General features: G+C 38.4%; 1 protein-coding gene across 6 annotated transcripts in view; it reads right to left on the bottom strand.

Annotated features, from left to right (window-relative positions):
• Positions 1-26015, bottom strand: part of Bre1 (E3 ubiquitin-protein ligase Bre1) — a 415493-nt gene that overhangs the window by 350065 nt on the left and 39413 nt on the right. For all 6 annotated transcript variants that reach the window (XM_090376128.1, XM_090376101.1, XM_090376124.1 and 3 more), the window contains exon 4: positions 19699-19866. In XM_090376128.1, the coding sequence (XP_090232254.1) occupies positions 19699-19866 (168 nt within the window). The remainder of the gene's footprint in view (positions 1-19698; positions 19867-26015) is intronic.

Below are 26015 nucleotides of genomic sequence, written 5' to 3'. Positions count from 1 at the left end.
TTTCATTTTCTGCCTACACCAAAGCTCGAAACAATTGTAAAGCAGTTATTAATCAGTCCAAACTAGAGTTTGAACAGGCTAAGAGTAGAAAACTTGCTTCTTGCCCTAATGGTAGCCGAGCATTCTGGTCTCTTGCCAAAGCTATTGGCCGCAACTTTTGCCCATCTCTGCTCCCACCTCTGTCCAAACCAGATGGTTCTGTTGTCACTTCAGCCAAGGACAAAGCTGACCTGCTAGCATCCCATTTTTCTTCGAGCTCATGTATTAATGATCTTGGTAAAACACCTCCCACCATTCCTAACACGCTCCATTCAATGCCTCCTGTGGTCTTCCATTAAAAGGATATCAGAAGGATTTTGATGAATCTTGATGCTAAGAAAGCTCCAGGTCCTGATAGTATTTCTCCGCTTGTTCTCAAAACCTGTGCTCCTGAACTTACTCCTATTCTTTGCCACCTTTTTTCACTTTCTTATTCCAAAGGTGTTTTTCCTTCTGCTTGGAAATTTGCTCGTATCCAGCCAGTTCCTAAAAAGGGTGACAAATCCCTCCCATCCAATTATCGTCCCATTGCAATTACTTCTACTCTTTCTAAAGTAATGGAGAAATCAATTAACCGCCAACTCTTAAACTACCTAGAAACCTTCCGTCTGATCAACGATCGCCAGTATGGATTCCGTCAGTGTCGATCCACTGGTGATATTCTGGCTTATGTTACCCATTTATGGACTAATTCAATGGAAAGCTTCGGTGAAACACAAGTAGTTGCTCTTGACATCTCAAAGGCTTTTGATCGTGTTTGGCATAAAGGTCTTCTAAACAAGCTTCCATCTTATGGTTTGCCAACTGTTTTTAGTAATTGGTTATCCAGTTTTCTCTCTGATCGCTCACTGAGGGTGATGGTAGATGGCTCTCTGTCTTCTAACTTCTCCACTAATGCCGGTGTCCCCCAAGGTTCAGTTCTTTCCCCCACTCTTTTCCTCTTGTATATCAATGACCTTCTTCCATTGACTGGAAATCCTATCCATAGTTTTGCCGATGATAGCACATTGCATTCAACTTTCCATTTTGAGAAATCTTGTCCTGCTCAATCAGCTTCAAGTTCTCGAAAATCTGCGGCCAATTCCTTAAATGCCGATCTTCAGGTAATTCTCCAGTGGGGCAAAGACAACTTAGTTGATTTCAACCCTTCTAAAACTCAATCTTGTCTTATATCTCGCAAAAAGGATTCTTCTGCTCCTATGCTTATCTTTAGTGACACTCCGATTTCTAGGCAAAATGATATATCTCTTTTGGGGATTACCCTGACTTGTAATCTCTCTTGGCACAAGCACATTACAAATATTGCTTCCTCTGCATCTAAAAAACTTGGTTTTCTCTTTCTCTCTCGGCGTTACTTTTCTCCCAAACAGCTGCTCACTCTGTATAAATCGCAAATCCGCCCTGCCATGGAATATTGTTCCCACATCTGGGGTGGTGCCCCCAAAACCTCTCTCAGGCTTCTTGATTCCATTCAGAAGAGGGCAGTTAGGTTAATTAATGATTCATCTCTAACAGAGTCTCTCCACTCGCTTTCTCATAGACGCACTGTTTCTGCTGTATGCCTCTTCTACAGATACTTCCATGGGCACTGTTCTTCTGAATTGGCTTCCATAATTCCCGCTCTCTCTTTCAAAACAGTCCGAACACGTGCCGCCACCAGCCAACATCAAACCCACAGAACCAACTTTTCATCTTCCTCATTTATTCATTCAACTGCCATTTTCTGGAACAACCTTCCTTCAAACGTATTTCCTGAAAATTACAATCTACAGAAGTTCAAGTCCAATATCAACAAATATCTTCTTTCGTCTTCTCAACCTCCAACCCAAGCACGGTACTAATTACTATAGGTTATAATACCTCTCGTGTTTGGGGTTCTCATAAAAAAAAAAAAAAAAAAACCTAGGATGTCGAAGTTTATCCGGTGCTCATTTGATAAAAAAAAAAACACCTTGCTTTGCTGTAATTGTTTAGGGAACAATATTTTGCAATAATCCCTCTGGAAATATTAGCGAGTCAACTGCATTATAAATTTCAAACATCGCTGTATAGCTTGTCCTTGAATGTAAATGACTACAGTTACTTTCCTTCTAATGAGCGCGTGTTTTTGCCTTGTACAGTAATACCCCGACTTACGCGAACTCTGAGTTACGCGGTTCTTGATTTTTTCGTTTGGCAACGCTGTCGCCCACTATCTTCAAGGTCGTTTTTCATATGTTATCGATATACGGTGCGACGGCGGAGATTGAGAGCGAAAGATGAACAAAATTCAACTTTGCTGCTTTTATGTTTTTTATATCAGTGAAGGGGAAACACATTTCACCATAATAACGTAAAAACCAACACAATTCCAGCTATCGGTATAATCACAAATGCAATTAGATCGAGTTTACTACCAGTTTATAACAGATTTCACTAGCAGAAACGCAACTGGATTTTTATTGTTTTATGGTAGTAACCACTAGAAATGTGAGGTGTTAATAGTGTATCTCTGCCTTTATGGTGTTGTTTATTCAGTTGCTACATGCGCCAGCTTTGTTTATGCGTATCAAGCGTGCCTCCTCGTTTTGTAATTGTGCTTTATTCCCTAAAAATGAGTAAAATACGTAATTAAAAGGTGTGAAAAGGAAGCGTCCTGGTGAAGACACTGCAGATTCAGAGAGAAAAAGAAAAGCAATTATCGATAAACAGAGGTGGACTGGATCAAAAATTCTTACCCGGAAAAATTTATAGTGGCCTCACACTATGGTTTATGGCCAAAATCACACTGGCCCACCGGGGTTTCCCCGGTAAGGCTTATGGCCAGTCCGCCTCTGTTGATAGAGAAAAAATATGAAATTGTGAAACGCTTTGAGCGAAATGAAAGACCATGTGATATTGCACGTGCTACAGGCCTAAATGAAGCAACGGCGAAAAGCACATGACAATTGCAAACTTGAGAGGTTGAAAATTGAAAAGGGCTCAATTGTAAAGGGCTTAAAAATTTTAGAAAACATAGACTCCAACGAAGAACGCATTATAGCTACAAAGCAAGGAATAAAAAAAAAATTATTAGCTTGCTACGAAGAAATTCTGCGTGAAAAAAAGAACGCGCTGTGTCGTCAGACGAATTTGTTAGATTTTATGAAGCCATCGACATCGAAATAACTTTTTAACGTAAGTCATTTGTTTTTTTAATACATATTTTGTATTAATATGTATAAAGAACTGCAATTTTTTTAATATTTTTCTTCTAAACTAGTGTTTTTGTTAGTCCTTGGTCCCAATTAAGCAAAATTTATATGTATTTATATGCAAAGTTGTACCCCGACTTACGCGATTTTCGTCGGACCCACCTATCGCGTAACTTCGGGGTATTACTGTACAGATGTTTTATTGTGGATACTTCCTTCCAGTAAAATCATACGTAGTAGTCCTTTACTGTGCCTAAAATAATTCGTTATGTTGGGGGAAACGGTTTTTGCTCCTAACTGATGTAGCACTTTCGAATTTTCCCAATGTGGATTATCTGAACACAATGTAAATTAGGACAGTAAAAGAGTTGGTAATTAGTGCCATTGGTGAGTAGCATTCCGACAAACAAATTTTCTGTTTATACTTCGGGAAGACCACATGGTCAGAGGAGATCCCAAGATAGAGAGAAAATTCAAGAAACTGTGCCACATTTAGCAGTCATTTAGCTTAAATGTGTGAAATTGCACATTGGCCAAAAACCACAGTAAAACAAAAGAAGAGACAGGGAGTAAATCTATTTTTCAGTGGAGTATATCTTTTTATTGCAGCTCAGAACAGCATATGACCGTGGATGAAGAATTTATTCGGCTTTTATACTAAAACAGAATTTCTCTCTTTGTGATAACATCAAAGCATACCAAGGAAATATTTTCTAACAATACTTTCTGAGCAGCCCGTTAGCTGCAATTCATTAGCTTTGTATTGTTCGAAAATATTGCAGTTTTGTGAATAATACACATTTCAAGAAACAATCCGTTTTTCGTGGAGGATGATTTTTTTAATCTTTTGTGCACCAGTTTTCGAAGCTTATAACCCAGCTAGCAATAGAAATATTTTTTAAAATTTCGTTAGAAGATCAAATATACATCCAGGAAACTGCTGTTCCATTCACTAAAAACAATTACAATAGTGCAAACTTTTTTTTTATGAAATGCACATTGAAGCATTAACAGTTTCACACCAGTTTTTCTCATTTCCAGTGTGGCTTCCAATAGATGAATTTCCTTGATTTTCTGTTAGTAGGTGCAATACACATTGAAGAAAGGAAATACGATCTTTTCACCTTTCAGAAACAATTGTTACTACTGTTTTGCTTTATTGCTTATGTCAACTAATAGTAGCTTGCATTTGTCTTTTGTTTGTTTTTTTTGCCTTCTTGTACAGAGCTGTACAGAGAACTGATGCAATGGCGGAGTGAACAGTTCTCATACTTCGCTCATAAACAACAATTCTCTGTAAACAGAGAACGTCTGCTGTCTAAACAACAACGAATCAAGTATTGTGTTTCACAAGCCCTATGCTAGTTAGGATGGGCATTAGAAAAACAACTGAAGGCCTAAAAAATGCACACTTGATGTCACATTTTTGTCATTTGCGTGAAATTCAATATAAATTTTTGAAAATTGAAGTGGGAAAATAGAAGAAAACAGTTCTGGCTTCAGCTATAGCGAATTTCAGCTGTGTCAATAGAGTAAAACTTATAGAATTTATTAGTTACTTTGAACTGGGTCAGCTGGACCCAAGAGGACAGGAATATGGTTAAACTGGCCAGGTCATTATTCATCCATATCAGCATCCTCAACCCATTATATTTTCTTAATGGTATGTAAACATTCAGGTCTTTTGTGGCTACTGCTTTAAAGGCATTCCATAATTCTAGTGTACATTAAATTCCTGTGTATAACTGTACACAAAGCTAATACTTCAAATGCTTACAGTGTTCTCTCACTTTTTAATGCCCTTTTCCTCTGACCCCTGGTCAATCCTGAGAGGTGCTATGAATTTTTTAAGGGTGCAGTTGCTTATTTCATACTGTATTTAACTCAATTTTTGAAGGTAGAAATGTCACCCTTTAAAACTCAGTGTCCAATTTATTGTTGCATTTCCATGCTCTCAGATTTTTTTCTTTTTTTAATGTAACATTTTTCATCCACTTTCCTTGCTGGTACAGTAATAATTTATCTTTTTGTGTATGCATTTGTTCAACAATAAGCTGCCAATAAAAACGTTCAGAAGTCATTTTCAGTTAATTTCATGAATGGCAGCATTATTATGTCAATAATACTCAGGACGTGTTTAATTTAATTTAATAAAATGTTTTTTTAAAATTTCTGTTTTTAACAGCATACAAAAAAAAGCAAGTAGAGTACACTAAGTTTGCAAGATTTAAAGTTTCATATAAAACATTTCTTTATAAGCACTGCTAAAAAAAAAAAAAAAAAAAAAAACCCTGAAAACTCAATGTCACCTACAAAAAAAAAAAAAAAAAAAAAAGTAAAATTTGCTCTAAAAGAATGCAGGCCCTTATAACACTTTCTCACTTATATCACTTTGTAGGACAATCCCCTAGAAAGCACTATAACAGGAGTTTATTGCACTTACCCTCTGCGTGTTAGCTCATTTTAGATTATTAGACAGAAGCTATGTAGCACCTTAAGCTGTCACAGTTTCCTTCCCTGAAATTTAAACCAAGCTTTTCTCTTTAGCAAGTACTGTCGGTCCAATGGTGATGTCTAGTTTGTGGCTAGAATATTCTTATTCCTATTTTTTTCTATAACATGCTGATACAAATAATTATCACCTACTTTATATAAAAATTTTCCCCTGATGATGAGTTTCCCTTTCACTTGCTCAAATCTGTAACAGAAAACCGAAATTTCCCATTTCATCTGCGTGTATAGGTTCTCAGCATACTCTTCACAACTTCTGCTCTGCAGCAAAGCTGCCCTGCTTTCATTTTACCTTTGCATCCTTCCAACTACCTCACGTCACACAAATTATGTGCAGGCATGCATAGATTCTGAATAGCGTAAAGTTTTTGTCACACTCAGGTTGCTTTTGATAATTTGCATGGCTCAACCACTCCTATCTTCCCATCCCTTCCTAAATAAGTTATACATACTGATGAAACCATATCCCCTATTTCTGTGACTTCACATTTCCATTAGCCCTATTATGCCAGTTTACATAAGCAAGGGTTTGAATTCATTTATTTTAATGGCAACACTCCTGACATTATCATAAACACACAGTTAGGACCAAGTGTTCTTGTATAATTTACTACCCTGACACATTCTTGAAGTTATTTAAGCTTGTTTCCCTAGCAGCATTAGCATTCCATTTGTTTGAAACACCGCTACTTTTAGCACATCATTGTTCTACTCTGTAATTATCCCTTTAGAGGCATTTAGTGTTGTATGTAAGGATAATTTTTATGGGTACATCACAAAACCCTGAGAACTTAAGCTGGGTCGCAGAATGTTTATGACTCAGTTTCAACCAGTAACTGGCTCTAAGTCTTCTCACTGTTTTGGGTGAATCTACTGCACTTTCTAAGAGTGTCGCTGTCTTATTCATTCCATACTTGCTTGCTTTGCTCCTTTAAGCATTGGGGGGGGGGGGGTAGCTTTTAAAACCAGGTCTTCAATCCTACTTCATAGCAGCAAAGGTGGTACCAATTAGTGATCTAGCAAAGAGAAAAGTGAGACAGCGGTACAATGCTAGTGAGTGGCAGCATGATGCAAGTGAATAGCAATAACATTGCAAGCAGAATGAATGTTAGGAGAGCCAGTACATGCACTAGGAAGACTTAAAGCATACTAAAATATTTTTTGGCACTCAAAACCAGTACTTCTCCTGCCACTTCATCATCGCATTTGGCGAAGCAGTGGCACTGGCACTAAAAAAACTGGAGCCATTATCAACCCACTGCAGGATGGAAGCCTACTCAACAATTCATGATGAGGGAAATGGACCATAATCTGCCATGCTGGTCCAGTGCAGATTGGCTGATCGATCATATTCAGCAGTCAGGGGCTTGAACCCCGGTCTACTCAAAGAGCGTGTGCTACTGCACTCCCGCTCCTGAACACTCGGCTATGGAGGCCGTTGGTACTGTTTCACCACAATTACTAAAACATCAGTTATATGAGTTATTGCACCCAAGTAGTATAATGTGATCTGTTAGAACTTTATTTTGTCCCCCTCTCTTCTTTGATTTGCATGTTCTTCCATTCTGCTCTATTGTCTTTGGTTTGTATGTTCATGTCCACCCCTTGATTTCATTATCTTTGGCCTTAATGATCTTATAATTGATTTAATTAATTTATTTATTTATGTTAGTTATATTTATTATGATTTAGTTTAAACTTAATTTGCACATTTTGTGTTAGGTTTAGACCTGATAATTGGCTCCGTCTACGTTCAAATTCATATTTTGTACATTACATTCATTTACTTTAACTACAGAGGGTAGTGACACCACGGCATATGTTACATTACTGAGTTTTCATTGGATCACATAGGGACACACACTCAGCTTTGGCTGTATAGTGGCAAATTACTGAAATACAATCCTTTTGAAGTTCACAAGTGGTGGTGTTCCCTGAGGTGGTGCTTGATGGATTCCCTGTCTTGATTTAATTTCATTTATTGTGGAAGTGGTACTCTTCCTTTGGTGAGTGTGAGTATGTGCCTCCTTAGGTGGGGAGTTGTGCATTTTCACTATTTGAGATGAGTGTTGCTTTGTTTCTTTATTTTTAACAATTCGTTTTGAATGTTGGGGTATCTGGGTAGCAGAAGCACACCTTGCCAAGAACAGTGCAACCCCAATATACCATGCCTGGTTATACTGCAGTGCAGTGCAGTTTATAGCAAAATGCAAATTTTATAATATACACTAGCAGAAGCAAATTCCATACCTCACAGAGCAGAAACAGTACTGCAATGGTTTCCAAAGGGTAGACCACTGAGCTACTGTATTCTCTTCTGTGGTATATTTCCTCAAATAGATGATTAAATTTTTACAAACAGTAGTTATGAGAGCAATTACTATGATGTTCAGTTTCTGGTCTTTCCCACCTCAATTAGCGATGCAATAAAGTATACATCAATGAAATGGTAACTGCACACAGACACTCAAAAAACATCTTCTTCTTCTTGGGATGGGATTGGGGGAGGGGTCAGCTACCATATTTGTCACTTGCAATACACTCATTTATAAAATTTTTTATAAACAATTGCATGCAACATAAAGCAAAGTATGCATGAACTGATGAAGAGTTTGTATATTTTTACAAGTTGCTGCTACTGACCACAATTATTGTTTTCTATAGTTATACTGCAGTACTGCAAAATTCACTTGTGTTGTTTATAATCAAGGTAAATACATCCTTGAGGGAGGGAGTCCCACAGACAGATCTAGAATGTAAACCAGCTATGGAAAATGATTTCCAAGATGTTGGTTTTTGCCTACACAATGATTTCCAGGAATAATTCTCCCCCCCCCCCCAATAGGTATGTACCTATTGGGGTAGAGAACCTTTTTTTTTTTTTTGTACTCCATTATACAACTATTCAGCTAAGGCAGCCATTAAATTGTGTGACCCATGATGGTGTGGCTCAGTTGTTTCTTATTTATGTGCTATAAAAGTTCTAGTCCCTCCCCTAGCCAGCTTCTATATACACTCTAGGGCAGCAATTCCCAAATTGGGGACTGTATACCATTTCCAGGGGATTCCATGAAACTGGTAAAATTATTCGTTCTATGTATAGCAAATTGATGATAAATAAAGTTACTAGATTGGGTAAAGTAAGAAGGTAGTATCCCGCATATTGCATTCGATAAACTAATGGCTCACAGGACATAAGAAATACGGACAAGTAAAGCGGAAAGATGAATGAAGTAGAGGTAAGTAGTTGGGGTCGGGTAGTTCGGGGTTGCAAAACCAGTTCCTATAGTTAGGACCCTGAAGGTCATCCATGATCTGTATGCCCTACATAATATAGTTACATTTATTGGCACAATCTATTAAACCTTATTCTTGCTGCATAATTTCAAAATTTCAAATTTCGTTCTTAACACGTGTCTACAGCACCGTGCACATAGCATATAGAACAAGTCGGAAACAGAAGCAAGAACATTGCCATCTTTCTCCTAATTTCAGTGGATGGCCTCTGATGAAGACACTGAAATTGTGAAAAACACTGTAATGTAGTCTTATTTTGGTCGCCTTTTCATTTCTTATTTTAATTTCTTGCCAACTATCTGTCTCTTTTTCATATCTTACCTGGTCACCTCAATCCTACCATATATTGCTACATTCCTTATCCATTTCGTCGAATTCACTTCTGGTGTATACCGTAGATTCAATAGGATTAAACAAAAATCTTCTTCACACTTTCTACATACCATATATATATATATATATATAATTACGAATAAAATAAAAAAAATAAAAAAATAGGATAGGATGGTGAATATATAAATATAGTGTAGAAAAAAGAAATAGCAAGTGTATATAAGCTGTTCTAGGCGGCGTGAGCTCAACCTGGATAAAGCTTAGGATAATAATTATTACGAATAATAAAAATACGGACAAGTAAAGGGGATTTTAATTTTTATTATTCGTAATAATTATTATCCTAAGCTTTATCCAGGTTGAGCTCACGCCGCCTAGAACAGCTTATATACACTTGCTATTTCTTTTTTCTACACTATATTTATATATTCACCATCCTATCCTATTTTTTTTTTTTTATTTTATTCATAATTATTATCCTAAGCTTTATCCAGGTTGAGCTCACGCCGCCTAGAACAGCTTATATACACTTGCTATTTCTATTTCTACTCTGATTTTTTATATATTTACCATCCTATCCCTATCTTGAAAGTACCGTTTACTCTTGGTTGCGCCTACACTTTATTTTGATGTCATTTTAATTGTTATTGTAACTTTAATTTTATGCAACTTATATGTATGGAACCAGATAACTTTGATAACATGCTACATGGGCAGAGTAGAATAAATTTGACCCCGGGTACACATGCTCTGTACTGTACTCCGCAACACGGATGTAACTCTAAACATACGCATTTAACACACACAAGACAGAGCACAACAGCATGTAATGCTTCTAACTTAGATAAATATGGGATCTATGACCTTAAATTCAACACCTGCAAGAATAAACTTTGTTTAACCTGTCCCTGTATACACCCGCAGCATATAACAAATGATGCATCAAAACCTACTTTTTGTAAAACTAGTAATGTTATATACCTCATAACCTGCAAAACATGTAATATAAAATACGTTGGACAAACTAGCAATAAGCTGCACCTAAGAATTAATCAGCATAGATCTGACATCAATAACTACTTCTTCTTCTTCTTTGGTCCTTAGCTGGCAGCTGGGGGAGGCGGTTGGCCACGCAACCAGTATGCTGCTGTAGGTGCCGCAGGGTTTCGGACTTGCTCTGTGATGTTCTTCCATACCTTACGATCCATGGCTTCAGTCCTGGCCTGGTTAAGGTCGAGACGTCGGCTCTTCAAGTCATCTTCCACTTGCTTGGCCCACGTTTTCCTAGGTGCGGTCCGTTGGATGCTCCATTGGGTGGGTCGTTGTCTCCAAAGGAGTGTGGATGGTATTCTGTTCGTGCCCATTCTACATACGTGGCCAAACCATCTGAGCCTTCGCTTCTGGATTTGGTCGGCAATGGTTGGTTGCTGTTGGCATCTGGCGCGGATGGTATCATTAGTGATGCGGTCGCGAAGAGAGATGCCCAAGATCTGCCGCAGGCATCGCATTTGGAATACCTCAAGTTTGTTCAAATCTAACTTGAGACAAATCCATGTTTCCGATCCGTAAAGAAGAATGGGCAGGATCAAAGTCCGGAAGAGTCGGATTTTAGTCTTTGTGGAAATGTTGGTCCTCTTCCACAGACACCATTTGAGCGAGGCGAACGCAGTGGCCGCCTGTCCAATTCTGCTGTGAATTTCCATGGTGGATGCAACTTTCTTCTCCTGGACCAGCGACCCAAGGTATTTAAAGTCCTGCACTTGCTCGATCTGGACGCCTTCGAGATAGATGGTGGCTTGCGACCCATCTGTTGTCAGGGCCTTTGTCTTACCAGCATTGATCTTCAAACCGTATGGCCGGGCAATGCGGGCAATGTCGTAGAGGATTTCCGTGGCTTCAGCGTCGTTACCGGCAAGGATAGCACTATCATCAGCAAACATCAGGTCAGTCACATAGTGATCCTTGTCATATTGTATGCCCTGTCTGTTTCTGAATGCTTGCCTCATAATGGCATCGACCACGATGTTGAAAAGCAACGGGGAGGCTACATCCCTTTGGCGGACTCCAGTTTGGATGGTAAATTCCTCAGATAAATCGTTCTGGATGCGCACCTGGCTGGTTAAACCGTTGTATGCAGTTTGGAGGAGTGTGATGACTTTTCGAGGTACATGTTCAACCTCTAGTAGTTTCCATAAGGCCGGCCGGTGGACACAGTCGAAAGCAGACTTAAAGTCAATGAAAACAATGACGGTTCGCTGTCCACACCGGATCCTCTCCTCCATCAGCTGACGAATGGCAAAGATTTGATCACAGCATCCTCGCCCGGGTCTAAATCCTGCCTGTTCTTCTCGACTGGTTTGCTCGCGATGTTTTTGCAGTCTTGACTGGATAATCTTCATAAAGACCTTTCCAATGATGGAAAGGAGGCTGATGCCACGGTAGTTCTTGCAGTCCCGGTTATCACCTTTCTTGTGGATTGGTACGATAATGGCTTTCCTCCATGTTAACGGAATTTGTTCAGTGCACCAGATGGTTTTGAGGAGTGAGTGTAGTCGGCGAAGCAGTACATCTCCCCCGGCTTTGATCGCTTCTGTGGTGACTTGGTCCACTCCTGGTGCCTTGCCATTCTTCAGGGATTGTATGGCTGCTTTCACTTCTTCTACTGTAGGCTCAACATCGACCATGGAGACCTCAGGGGGGGTCGATCGAGAGTGCTGTTGCTGGCGGTCCCTGAGGTGGGTCGTGATTACACAGAGCTTTGAAGAATTCACTCCACCGTTGCAGGCGTTCGGATGGTGATCGCACGAAGGTCCCATCAGCATTCTTGATGTTGTCACTAGTCAATTTAGTCTTTCCACTCAGACATCTGATGGTGCGGTACTCGTTTTTGGATGCCGCCACTTCAAGATCGTCTGCCACTTGGTTCCAGTATGCTTCTCTTTCTGCTGTCATTCTTTGTCGGACTTCTCGGTTTAGCTGCCGGTACCGTTCAAAGTCGACCAACTTTGTCTGTTTCCGTTTGTCCACGAGGTCGAGGCACTCATCTGATATCCATGGTTGCGTTCGACGTCGGGCAGGTGGACATAGGGGCTTGGCACATTCCAGGATGGCATCAGAGATCTGCTTTTCTTCTTCATTTATATCCTCGGGCACGGCCAGCATCTCGAAGCGGTTGGATAGGGCGATCTGATATGCCTGTTTGTTGGCAGCATTCATTAGCTGCCTCCAGTCCAGCTTGGCTGACCGAGATGATCTTTTTGCATGCCGTAATTTGAGCTGCACCTTAGCCCGGATGAGGTAATGATCAGATCCGCAATCAGGTCCCCTCATGGCACGAACATCCATGAGTGATGAGCGAAATCTGGCATTGATCAAAATGTAGTCCAGGATTGCTGAGTCCTTGCCAGATGGATTTCGCCATGTAAGTTGATGTTTTTGAGGGTGCTGGAAATGGCTGTTTCCAATGATCAGGTTGTTAGATGCGGCAAAGGACAACAAACGTAGTCCGTTGTCATTGATCTTCCCATGGCCAAACTTGCCCATTGTTGTTTCCCAACCAGATCTGTCCACGCCAATATGGGCATTAAAGTCCCCTGCGAGGATGATCACTTCTGTCTGCGGAATTGAATCCAGCGTATGTTGGAGCTGATTGTAGAAGTCATTCTTGGTCGGGTCCAGGCTAGTCAATCGCATAACTTCAACAATATATACATATCCATATTAGCACAGATTAATAACGCTAATATTAGAACTATACAAGAAGAAATATTTATGTTAAAATTAAAAACATTATACCCATATGGTCTAAATAATAAATTCAACCATAAAATTATTACTAGTAACTTAACAGACAGTTGTATATATGACAAATTCAATATAATCAAGTTCCATAAGAACCCACGGAAACGTACTAATAAATCTAAAAATACCAGCAACAAGCATAGTACTATTTTAGGTGATTTTGAAGTCACCCTTAAGAACTGGGATAAAAATATTATAAATGTACAAGATATACATAATTTACTTTTCAGTACTAAACACAGTATACTGAGAGTACTATACAAGTTCATATGCACTTTCAATTTCGAGTCCAAACATCTCTTTCATTTAATAAATGATATTTGTAAATTCAATCTAAAAAACAAAAGCTCTACAACATGTGATAAAGAATCAATCATTATCTTGAACTTCAACAACCATATCATGGACAACATAAATATCAATAAACTTATAAATCAGCATAATCATCTACTTCCTAATACTAGTCATATTAAAGTAAGATATAAATATAATAAACCCTTTGGATTATTAGCTTGTAACTACAAATCTATAGCTACCAGTTTAATATCACATATTACAGACAACAACAACAACTGCATTTGTCAACAAAGCAACATGCAGCAATATATTGATCCAGACTATGGACATATCATTACAGGAAATCTAAACATAGTTACGGACCCAATGCTCAGATATGTACTATCACAAGGTTTCAAATTCAGGCCGCATACCAAAATAAATGTAACCAACTTCAATAAGCAGATATATCAGGACCTGTTAAACTACTGCTTCCAATTAGCCAACAAAAATAACACACCTATAGAAGCATACCATATGTGGATTAGCCATACATTCGCCTTATTCAAGCGTAAATATGCATTGCACAGTTCAAATGTATATTATCAAGGTATATACTACAACTTGACTAAATTAAAACAAAAACTGCTGGAAATACACAAAGACTTCGTAATCACACCGGTAGATAAAGCAGCCAATAATTTTGCATTCATTTGCAAATATTTTTATATACATACTTTAACTAATGAACTTAACTCAAGCAATACTTACAAACCGATATCCAGTACATGTAATATCATTACAAAAAAACTAATGGCCTTCAATAAAAAAACTAAAGCTCAACTTAAGCAATTACAGCTTACCTTATATCTACTTCATTCCTAAATTTCATGAAAAACCAATAGGCTTCAGATTCATAACCTCATGTAAAAATAGTTATGTACACAAATCTGGAAAGAAACTTGAACAACTACTGCAACCACTGATGCATAACATACATAACAGCAAAATCATAGGCAATAACCAACCCGTATTAAAATTTTTGCAAAGTAATAAAGTCAACAATATTCAAACCTTTGATTTCCATAGCCTATTTAGCAGTATCAATCAAATCAATCTCAAATCGGTACTAAAAGATATCTATGATAAACGTAAGGACCTTATTTCCTGCAACACATATTACTGGAACAACATACTGAACTTATGTATTTCCAATAACTTCATATATGATGGTAACACAGTATATCAACAAACCAATGGAACACCTATGGGCAGCCCAGCCTCATGCATAATAGCCAACCTATATTTATACTGGTCAGAAATCTCATTTCCACAGGACCTAATCCTATTCAGATATATAGACGACCTCATAGTAATAAACTGCCCGAATTTCATCCAGGATTATGGACATTTATACCCTAACGAACTTGTACAAGAAAGAACAAACAAAACAGCAGCCCATTTTTTGGATCTAGACATTAATTTAAAAAATGGTATAGCCTCCATCAATTTGTACAACAAACGTGACGCATTCAACTTTAGCATAGTAAACTTTACACAATGGAATTCCAATATTTCCAAACAGGTACATGCTAATGTTATCCTAGCACAATGCATCAGAATAGCAACAATATGCAGCGAAAAAACTACAGCTATTGATAACATCAGAATATTATACAGTAAACTAATCAAAAATCTTTTTCCTATTGCATATCTGCGTCATCATATCAATAAAGCCCTTAACATATTAAGGCACAAGAAATTAATAGATATTAATATAAACAGCATTATTAACTTATAATTATTCCCATACGCATCAAGTATGTATATAGTGTAAATACAATACACTAGGCCTCTTTGGTGTCTTACGGTCTGGAAAACTTGTACCCACCGATTGGCCTGACATAGTGTATTTACCTTGTAACTATCTTGTAATTATTTTTTAAACCTATCTTGATTTATTTATTTAATTGTTATTTGATTGTAACTTAAATGTACACAGTTATACTCTTAACACAACTGACGTAAATACTTTATATTTCTTATCTATCCCGGATGTTTTAGCAACCGTACCGCTTACGTATATTACATAATATACAGACAACAAATTCGTCTAACACTAGGCGCCGCTGGCGTTTCAACGCATATATACACGGGTTAGCCTCCGGCTCAGTCTTTTCTGTCAACCCGTCCAGTAGCGGTAAGTTCTTGTCATTCGGACACTCCCTTTCTTTGTCTTCACTTTCATAGCGGTCCACTTACTTCTGTAAGGTCATCCATGTTCTGTATGTAATACATTAGTAACACATAATAATTTTACATAACTTGTATTTTATTTATTCTAAATTTGTATTCTAAATTATTTTTACCACGTGGCCTCTTACACGTGCTCTTTGACATACAGAACATGTCAGAAACAGAAGTAAGAGTATTGCTGTTCTTTTTCATAATTTTGGTGGATGACTTCTGACGAAGACACAAAAATTATGAAAAATACCGCAATGCTATTTCCACATTGGTCGTTATTTTTTCAAAATTTGCATTTTGTTTCTTTTCTTTTTATATTGTTACATTCTTTTTATATCATTACACTCTTTTATATCGTTACACTTTTCTTTTCCTTTTTTCAACCCTTTGTTCAACACATATATCACTACCAGGATACATGGTATTTTCATTATTAGCACTAGTTAAATTCTATATTTAAATTCTACACATAACAATAAAAATAATTGTATGTATATATTATGGTTGTAGGGTACCTTTGCTCTTGCAGTGTCCCTGATCCATAATCCATATTATCGCACTTCAAATCCACCTTCCCTATTTATTTTTAATTTTTATTATTCGTAATAATTATATATATATATATATATATATACAAAGGGTACTAGGAAAGTTTTGCAATGTGATGCAACAATGAATCACAGGAAGCTGCTTGTTGCTGCATGTTGAGACATGTTCATACGTGCATAGTAGCCGCCGCGCCAAGTCGATGGGCTCAGTTATTCATTAGTAGTGAGAGTGTAAAGTGCTTGCGATGGCATCGTGGTCACGAAATGAGATAAGGACAGTTTTGCAGTATAATTTCGTGCGTGGTTTAACCATAGACCAGTGCTTAGAAGAAATGACTCTTGCACTAGATGATAATTGTCCACATCGTACAACGATATTCAGGTGGTATAGAGAATTCCAAAGGGGAAATTTCACTCTGGAGGATTCTGAGAGGCCGGGAAGGCCACGAACGTCAGTTACGGAGGAAAACGTTACTGCTGTGAGGAAAATGCTTGACGAAAACAGGCGAGTGACCTACCAACAGATAGAGGATACTTTGGGCCTAAATGCACCAGCAATTCTTTCGATTCTGCAAGATCATTTGCACGTGAAGAAACTTTGTTCTCTCTGGGTGCCGCATCAACTGACTGAAGAGCAGATGACACGACGTGTGACTTGGTGCCGGGAGATGTTAAAAAAGTTTGATAAGGGACAATCTCGGTATGTGAACAACATCGTGACAGGTGACGAGACTTGGCTGTACTATTACGATCTGCCGACCAAGGCTCAAAACAAAGTTTGGGTCTTTGATGATGATGACACACCCGTAATTGTCAGAAAATCCCGATCTGTAAAGAAGAAAATGATAGTTGTATTTTTCTAATGGAGTGGAATTGTGGAACGTGTCGTTTTGGACATGCAGAAGACAGTCACAGCTAAGTGGTATACTGAACAATGCCTGCCTAAAGTCATTGGATCTATGAAGAACCTGCGGCCAAAGTCAAGAATGGACACCTGGTACCTCCATCATGAAAATGCTCCAGCTCACTGCGCCAAAGCCTGCACCGAATATTTGACCACGACAGGACTGAAACTTCTCGAGCACCCTCCCTACAGTCCAGACCTTGCTCCCTGCGACTTTGCACTGTTCCCGCATGTGAAAATGAAGCTAAAAGGGAGGCGGTTTTCCAGTGATGAGGACCTTCTACGGGCTTGGGACGAGTGTGCTTTACTCCCTAGTGAAACTTGGCAGAACTGGTTTAAAGATTGGTTTTGGAGGATGGAGAGGTGTATTGAATGTAGAGGAAATTACTTTGAAAAAATTAAATAAACAAAGCTGTATTGCAAAACTTTCCTAGTACCCTTTGTATATACACATTATGCCTGTAGGGTACGCTATGCAAATGCAGTGTCCCTGATCCATAATCGTTATCTTCCTTTTCGTACTGTTCCTCTCCACCTTCTATGATTACTTAGCTTCTTAATACTATTATTCTTTTATTATATATATACATATATACATATACATACACACACACGCACAAACCGGTCAAGTTTTCACCTGTAGCTTCTCATAGGAGTGGTCTGGATATGGGAAAAGCATACCAAAGGAACCTCATGAGGTACAGAAACGATGAAAGAAACAACACCGACACAACGGAAATAAAATGGTATAGAGGGATTTTATTCAAAAACAGCAACATAGCACTGGCTGCCATGATACAGATGTGTCACCGCCTGTCCATACTTAGAACAATGTTGTTGATAAGTTCTTGCAGTAACATCGTCCATTCCTGTGTCAGTGCTATCTTCAGCTGGTGAACATTTTCTCTGGGTGTGGACGTGCCGCTAGGTGTCTCCCCAGAGCGTCCCATATGTGTTTGATGGGATTTAGATCGGGGAAAACGGGCAGGCCAATCCACATGAACAATGTCCTCACTTTCCAAAAGCACATCAACAGCTGCAGTGCGATGAGGTATGGCGTTATCATCCTCGGAACAGAAGCACAAAGGGAAGGATTACCTCAGTACAGTAGCGTGCACCAGTTACAGTACCGTCTTCCAGTATCTGGAGTTGCGTACGTCCATCCAAGATAATGCCTCCCCAGATGAAAACACCTCGACGGCCATATCGATCCCTTTCAGTGATGTTGGCATGCAGGTGATACCACATGCCAACCTCTCACCAGATTAGCTGACGTCCAGAATCGCTGTTGAGACTGAATCTATTCTCATCAGTAAAGAGTACCTTATCCCACTGCGTTGCTGTCCAGTTCTTGTGTTCAACGCACCACTGTAAACGATGTCTCCAATGAGCAGGTGTTAAAGGGACACAGCGTACTGGCTGTCGGGCAAACAGTCCACCTTTGTGGAGTCTCTTGGCCACAGTAAACCGCAATATCCTGTGCAGCTGGTTTGCAATAGATCCCACTGTTTGGTGTCAGTCCCTCTTGTCCTATAGGAACATATAGCGGTCATCATTGGCCATTATTTTTCGTGGACGACCACCAGGGGTCCTTCGAACAGCTGTACCTGTCATTCTGAAGGCCGACCGCTCACGTGAGACGATGCTATGGGCGATACCGAACTCTGCAGCCACAATCCTCGCATTTCAACCTTCCTAATTATTCAATCCTGGGTAAAGTCATCCAGATGTTGTCTACTGGCCATTTTGTTGTCTGTAGCACTGTATGAAACCAATCGAACATCTGTAACAATTATGCTCACGATTCGGTAATTTGCACATAAATGCTAAACTGCTGCTTTTATCTGTTTATGTGAGCTCTCTCATCACGATTCAAATTTTTGCAGGTGCACCAGCTTTCTCCTGAATGGCCACAGTTATGGAAATCGCCACAGGCTGTTTCATTTGATTCTGTGGTTGTAACCTTTAGAAATAGTGTTGGTCCTTAAGTTTTGCACACCAATGTATATAGGGGAACTTTTTTTTTTTTTTCATTTTTGAAGGGGTCCATAGATCTCAGTAGCTTGGGAACCACTAGTCTAGGGTATGCAAGCTCAGATGTTCCCAAAACACTTTCGTATTCATGGCACTTGATCACAATAAAAAATGATATATTATTATATTGTAAACCGAATTCCATGTGCACGTCTCATTTGATACCACTGGTTGGTTATAAGGAATTGACAATTTTGAAATTTTATTTTGCTAAATATATGAAGCATTGTTTAATATTTCTATTTTATGGTACAGCATTATTAATGAAAAAACTACAGTAACGATGCAGTTGGAATTTAAAACGATCAGTGACATCCATATTATAACAAGATTGCACCGTAACCTTGATTTAACTCAATTGTAGCGTTAATTTGCTGCCTTTCATGGTATATCCAATACTATTTTCACAATAGTATTGGAGACATACCGTGTATCTTTATAGTAGAGTGAAATTGGATATTCATTTTTTGATGATCCTGTATGCATGGCTATGCGAATGGATTCAGAAAATTCAGATTCATTATGTCGTTCCTACCTGATTCCAGTAACGATTGACAACACAGAGCACAGCTTCATCACTAGTTTGACGTTTTTCTAGTTGTTCTATTCTTTGTCGGAGTTCTCCTTCCTGGCGGTGCCTTTGCTCAAGCCTTTCGGCCAGCTTTCTGTTTTGGAAGTGGAGAACTTTAATATCCATTTCTTCCTAAAATAATTTCAAAAAATTTCTAATTATTGGTGCTCGGAAATGATCTAACCTAACAAACATTTTAGATTAATTTAATACCACAACTGAAGAATGTTGAACGTGTTTTTGATTAATAATATCAGCTTATTCCCGTATTAAGAAATTTTCTTTTATTAACAATTATATTTTTTTATTATTAATGTTACAGCCAGTATTTCATTTAAGGGGATATAAATTGAAAAAGGATAAGGTATTTTAACAATTTTTACAGTCAGTTAAATTGCATTACTAAAATGTGGCTATCTCGTGGTCTTACGCAAGAGCAGATTCCAAAATGTCTAGAGCAAGGTTTCTCAACCGGGGTTCGACAAGAGATTGCGATCGATAAAAAAAAATTACAATTTTGAACTTCGTGCACTGTGCGATGCTAGCACCTGCAGCAATGGACAATGACTGAGCATCCCTGTTAGCAAAATTTTGTTAGTCTTTCAGCCCCACATGGCAGTGCACAGTAGGACCATGTTCATTTGGCTGAGTCCATTCTCAGTTTTTGACGTGAGATAGGGGATACCGTTGACAACTGGTGAGCGCTGTATTGCACGAAAGGGAAGAGGTAGGCCGATGATGTCAGCCTCTCCCTCCCGAATTACTTCCCCAACTGCTGTTGTTGTAAACGTTGCAAAACGTGGGTTGTGCAGATTAGAAGAGAATTTATCATGAAGTTTTTGTATTTTTTACGATTTTCTAGTTTACTTATTTATTATACCTATTATGCACTGCTGTTTTATATTTTATTATTGTTTGTGTTTTACAAACAAGTCTGACGGTCCAATGTGGTAATTTTTGAAGATGAGGTATGAGATGGAAGAGGATTCTAGGCCTACAAACAATTCTGATAAGGTTAGTGATAAAGAACTACAATCTTCTTAGTCATTTCACTACCCTAGTGCAACAATATGATACATACACTTGAGATTGTAAAGAGTGTAAATGTCTTTGAAACACAGCATCAATTATAGTTCCATGATTAGTAGTCATTACAGATATAGAAGTATTTAACATTAGTCCAGATTTATTTTCTAAGAAATCAGTCAAAGGTTTGGATTGGGTATCTGCAAAATTAACATTGAAATCTCCACTAAGTATCATTGGTATTTGGTCGCATTTTTTGTGAGAAAATTGTTGTTGCATTGCAGCTTCTTCAATCACATAAGGAAGTAAAGTGAAATGAATGATTTCAATGTGTTTGATCTTTTGGTTAGGTGAAATGTAAATGACTACCAACAATATTGTTTGACCATCAGGAAGAAGGCATTCAGCTGCACAAATATCTTCAACAGGTGTAACACTCACGGATTTTCCAACAGTTTTTCGATAAATCACTTCCATATAAGAAGTAACAACATGAGTACGATTTTTCTCTCTTATGATAAACTGCTAAACAGCTTGTTCATCTTTTTGTTTGAATTAAACGGCACAATCAAAGTTAGGTATGCTTACTTCTTCGTTATTTAGCCACGTTTCAGAAAGTAGAAGTAAATTGGATCATTGGGTGACTGCATCAGTAAGATCGTCACTGTGAGCAAATAAATTTTGACAATTTAACGTTACAATGGAAAGATCTTGTCGTTTACTAATGAACTCATATAAAGTACCTTGCATGGTAAGTAGAGGATTACTCAACAACCTGGTCATTTCAGCTTGAAGTGAAAGAGTGGATGTATCATTTCTCAGTGCATGATAAAATTTCTTTTTTCAATTTGCAGCAATAATGTAAAAATCATTGATATCAGTAACTGGAGATAAAGCAACATAAACTAGTTGTTGTTCATGATATTTCTCATATTCATAAACTACAGAATCGAAAGTACCTCCTTGAGATTTATGGATGGTAATAGCACAAGCCGATATTAGTGGGAAATGATTTTGTTTAGCTGAGATTGTTCTGTTGTTATTCAATGAAACAATCGTACTTCTTGCGATCGGTACGGCTTCTAAATTGATTTCTCGAGCCATAGCAAACCGACGAGCCTTCGTTCTAGCAAGTCAACCCACAGCAGCTGAACCTGGAAATTTCAACCAAAGACGTTTAATAGAATTAGTCTCTTCATCATATTCAATACATGTCAATTTTCCTAAAGCTCCGTCAGCCAGACCATAGGACACATAAATATTAGTGATTATCAAGTATGGTTTGCCAATAAGTAAAGGAAGTTCATACGTTAATCCACTGGTGTATAATACTGCCATTTTATGAAGTTTTTGTCGCACAAGCCTCCTTCTGCATCTAACAAATATGTCTTGAGCAACTGACATAACGGTATCCGAATTTAACACAGAATTGTTATCATCGTTCACAGATTTATTTTTCATATATAAACGAACATCATCAGAACACAAATGGTCTGCTTCTCCTTTGCTCACAAATCTCAACTCAATAAGTTTCTGTTCGTCATTGGTTAACTGAACAGTTTCCGATTTTAGTCAACACTTTCGAGAATTCTGAATTTAACTGTCTCATCACTTCACTGAATCTGTAATATTGTAACACATGCCAAAGATTGGGGCCCTGCAATGCATTGCTTAATCTGTTGATAAATAGGCACTGCTCGTGGGGGGAGGAAGTTGTCACAAATTACCACAAAAAAAAAAAAAAAAAAAAAGTCTAATTCACGAAATTATGATCTGCACAGCCTGTAATTTGTCTTAGGCAAGCATCTATCTTAGTTAAAAGTTCAGCTCCAATCATACTAACTCCGTCAATAATTAAAACACATATCTGAAAAGAGTACAATATCATTGGGCAACTTCGTAAGACAGGTAAATTCTTTGATATCAAAAATTTCAATGCAGAGTGCATAGTAGTACCATTAATGTGTGGACATGTGTTTTTGTAAAGGGTGGCTCCTTGAATGTCAGTTCATCTCCGCCTCTTATCTCTGTCAAGAACAGTATTACTACAAATGGTAGTAGTTGAGCAGATAAGTGTGATGGAGTTTTGTGTGTATTATGTGTGTGTTCTGTTCTGGCCTCTTGGCTACCCAGAAGTAAGTCACTTGGACAGATGATTCTGGGTACTCGTCCACACCACGGGAAGGTGGGTCAGTCCCAATAGTGTTCGTGATATCTCAATTCGAGATTCTGACCCACCTGATGTTGCCAAAAGGTGGGCCAGATTCCTCTGGGGGCCCACTCCAGAGGGGAAAAAAAGAAAAAAAGGGGGGGAAGAGTGGTTCCTGCAGTGTATTAAAAAAAGGTGTGGGAGAGAGGGGTTCCCGCAGCGTATTAAAAAAAAAAAAAAAAAAAGATTCCCATGGCGTATTAAAAAAAAAAAAAGATTCTTTCTTCTCCCCTCTTTTTTTAATATGCCACGAATTAAAAAAAAAAGTTGAGATTTATTCATCTACAGCAAAATCTATTGTTTTATAAACTGGTGAGGACACAGCCAGACAGTTTGTCATAAACATCAAATTGAATGTCAAGTTGGGTTCGGGCCAGAGGTAAGAATAACTGCTGTCATCTGAGACTGTACAAGTCTTCTCATAAAAGCTTCTTTTACAAAAGACTGCAGCGGTCTGTAATTATCAACATCCTGCACCAACACTGACTCTTGACCAGTGGAAAGATTAGGCACTGCTTTCCTAAGCCTGGCCCTAGAAGCCGTATAGTTTGGGCATGAATATAGTACACGTTGCCAGTCTTCAACCTGTCCACACTGACATAGATCTGTCGTTAACAACCTAAATTTATATAATTTCATGTTCATCGAACCGTGACCAGTCAGCAAGTATGAAGTAAACATATCCCTACTGAACCAGACATTCATCTTGTTCATCAATGTATAGGCCTCAGGAAAGAATTTTCTCATAACACAGCCAACTGATGAAGTGTCCCATCTAGATTGCCAAAGGGTTATTAGTTCACTCCAAATTCTTTTATGTTCATGTTTGACATCTGAGTCTGAAGAGTTCTGAGGGAATTTTATGTTTTAATCTGTAGGTCAATTCTCATCTATCACATGTAAGTCGAGAGGCAGAAAACCCACCAGGACTTGAAGTGTGGCCGTTGAGACTGTGCGGCAGGCTTTCAGAACACTTAGTAACATTATTCTCTGAAGTGTCATCAATTTAGCTTTGAACTTTACAATTTTGACCCTATGGAACCATGCGCCTGAAACATAGGCCACCACACAGGAACAGACACAGCTGTATAGTAGAGCCTCAAGGATTGTCTGGAGAGGCCCCACTCATTTCGAGAAACTCTAACTACAGCAATGGCAAAGCGTTTAAATTTTACACCAAGGCTTGACAGATGTGTCCCAAAATTCAATTTATGGTCAATAATAACACCCAGCAATTTAGTTTCCGTGACTATAGGGATTTGAGCATTACCAATTTTACACGTAGATGGACGCTGAATGTCAAGTTTACCCCCAAGAACCATGATCTTGGAAGGATTTATCTTCAATTTATTTTTGTGGGTCGAAATCTGTAGGTCTTCTAGGACTATTCTAGCTGATGCTTCCAAGGCAGATCTTGAGTTGCCGCTAAGAAGTACTGTTAGATCATTAGTGTAAGCCATTATCTTGGTATTTTCAAATGTTCTCTTTATCCAGTCCTTTGTTCTCTTTATCCAGTCCTTTAACTGGATAACGTTAAAGGACTGGATAAAGTAGTGTTAAAGTTTCTCTTTAACACTACATTCCAGAATAATAGTCCAAATATGGATCCCTGAGGACACCCTCTAGAAATATGATGTAGAATCTGGTTATGCTTGGATCTGACTGTGACGAGTCGGTTTGTAAAGTAGCTCTTGACAAGAAGATAACTGTTTAGGGCATTCTGCAGAACGCAGACATTCGAGGGCACTATCCCACCAAAGGCACACTCGAAGTCTATGAATATAGCCAATGTGTATTTGAACGAAGAGTTTTCAACATGGCAAATAAAATCTACAAGGGCATCCTCACAAGATCAATCTGGAGAAAAACCATACTGGTTGGATGCAAGAAGATCTTTTTCAAGGAAAAGAGAGTTCAAGCTTAGGCCAACTAGGGGTTCCAACAATTTCTCCAAATTGGCCAGCAGTGCAATTGACCGATAAGATCTGGGCTCATCTGGGCTCATTTGGGCTTTTTAATCAAACTCAGAAGAGCAGTTTTCCAGAGCTCTGGAAAGTGTCCTTCCTCCAAGCATTTGTTAAATAACTGTAATAGAATTTCAGGTTTAAGTTTTGCAGTCTCCGCAATAAATATATTCTCCAGCATGTCCATACCCAGGTATTTTCTTATATTGATCTGTTTTATAACTATCTCTAACTCTGCAGCAGTAAATAGTTCAGAATAAGAATTTGATATGTACAAGGAGTTTGGAGAGCAAATACCTCTATGAATTTCAGTATCCCAACCTGAGTCATCAATTGGAAACAAGTTGTCAAGTAAAACACAGACTCAGAATAGTTTTTAGTCTCGATACCATTATGTACAATAGTTCCAAAGACTTCTTTAGTTTTAAGTTTGTTTCTCGTAATTTTATATAATAGCCCCCACTGGTTAGCATTCCCAGAGTTTTGAACAAAATCGGACCAAGTTTCCTTTTTTCTAGCGGCAATTGCCCTAACATATTTCTTCTTAAGATTAACATACCGACTATGGAGTACCTCAACATTTTCAGGAGACAAATGTCTATGTCTCTGGTAAGTTCTACGTGCTTGGTGAACTTGTATCCTAAGGGCAGACAAGTCCGAAGACCACCAAGGGCAAGTTTTCACATTAACACGCTTCTTCCTAGCCAATTTATACGATGCTGTTATCAAGGTTTTCTGAACATAAGATGCAGCAGCAAACATGGTGTCAAGGCAAGGAGAAGCAGAAACAGGAAAGTCAGTCTCTATGGAGAATTTAAAGATATCCCAGTCAATATTATTTAATGAGAATCGTGTGAATTCGGGTACTGTACTTTCATAAGACAGTGAAGAAACAGAATGAGGAGCTGACACAGTAAAAGAGATAGCTTGGTGATTACTGCACATCCAAGATGGCTGAAGAGTCCATTCAGATATAAAGTTTGCAATGGGAGTTCGAAAACGTAATATCGATATTCGACTCTCCATTTGAACTAGAGAAAGTGGTGAATTGCTGAGGGATGTTACAGATCCTCATACTGTTG

Source organism: Mastigoproctus giganteus, chromosome 1, assembly GCF_048544385.1.
Source record: "Mastigoproctus giganteus isolate SK-2022 chromosome 1, ASM4854438v1, whole genome shotgun sequence".
Classification (NCBI taxonomy): Eukaryota; Metazoa; Arthropoda; class Arachnida; order Uropygi; family Thelyphonidae; genus Mastigoproctus; species Mastigoproctus giganteus.
The sequence above is the reverse complement of the archived record's forward strand: the minus strand, read 5'-3'. Positions and strand labels throughout refer to the sequence as shown.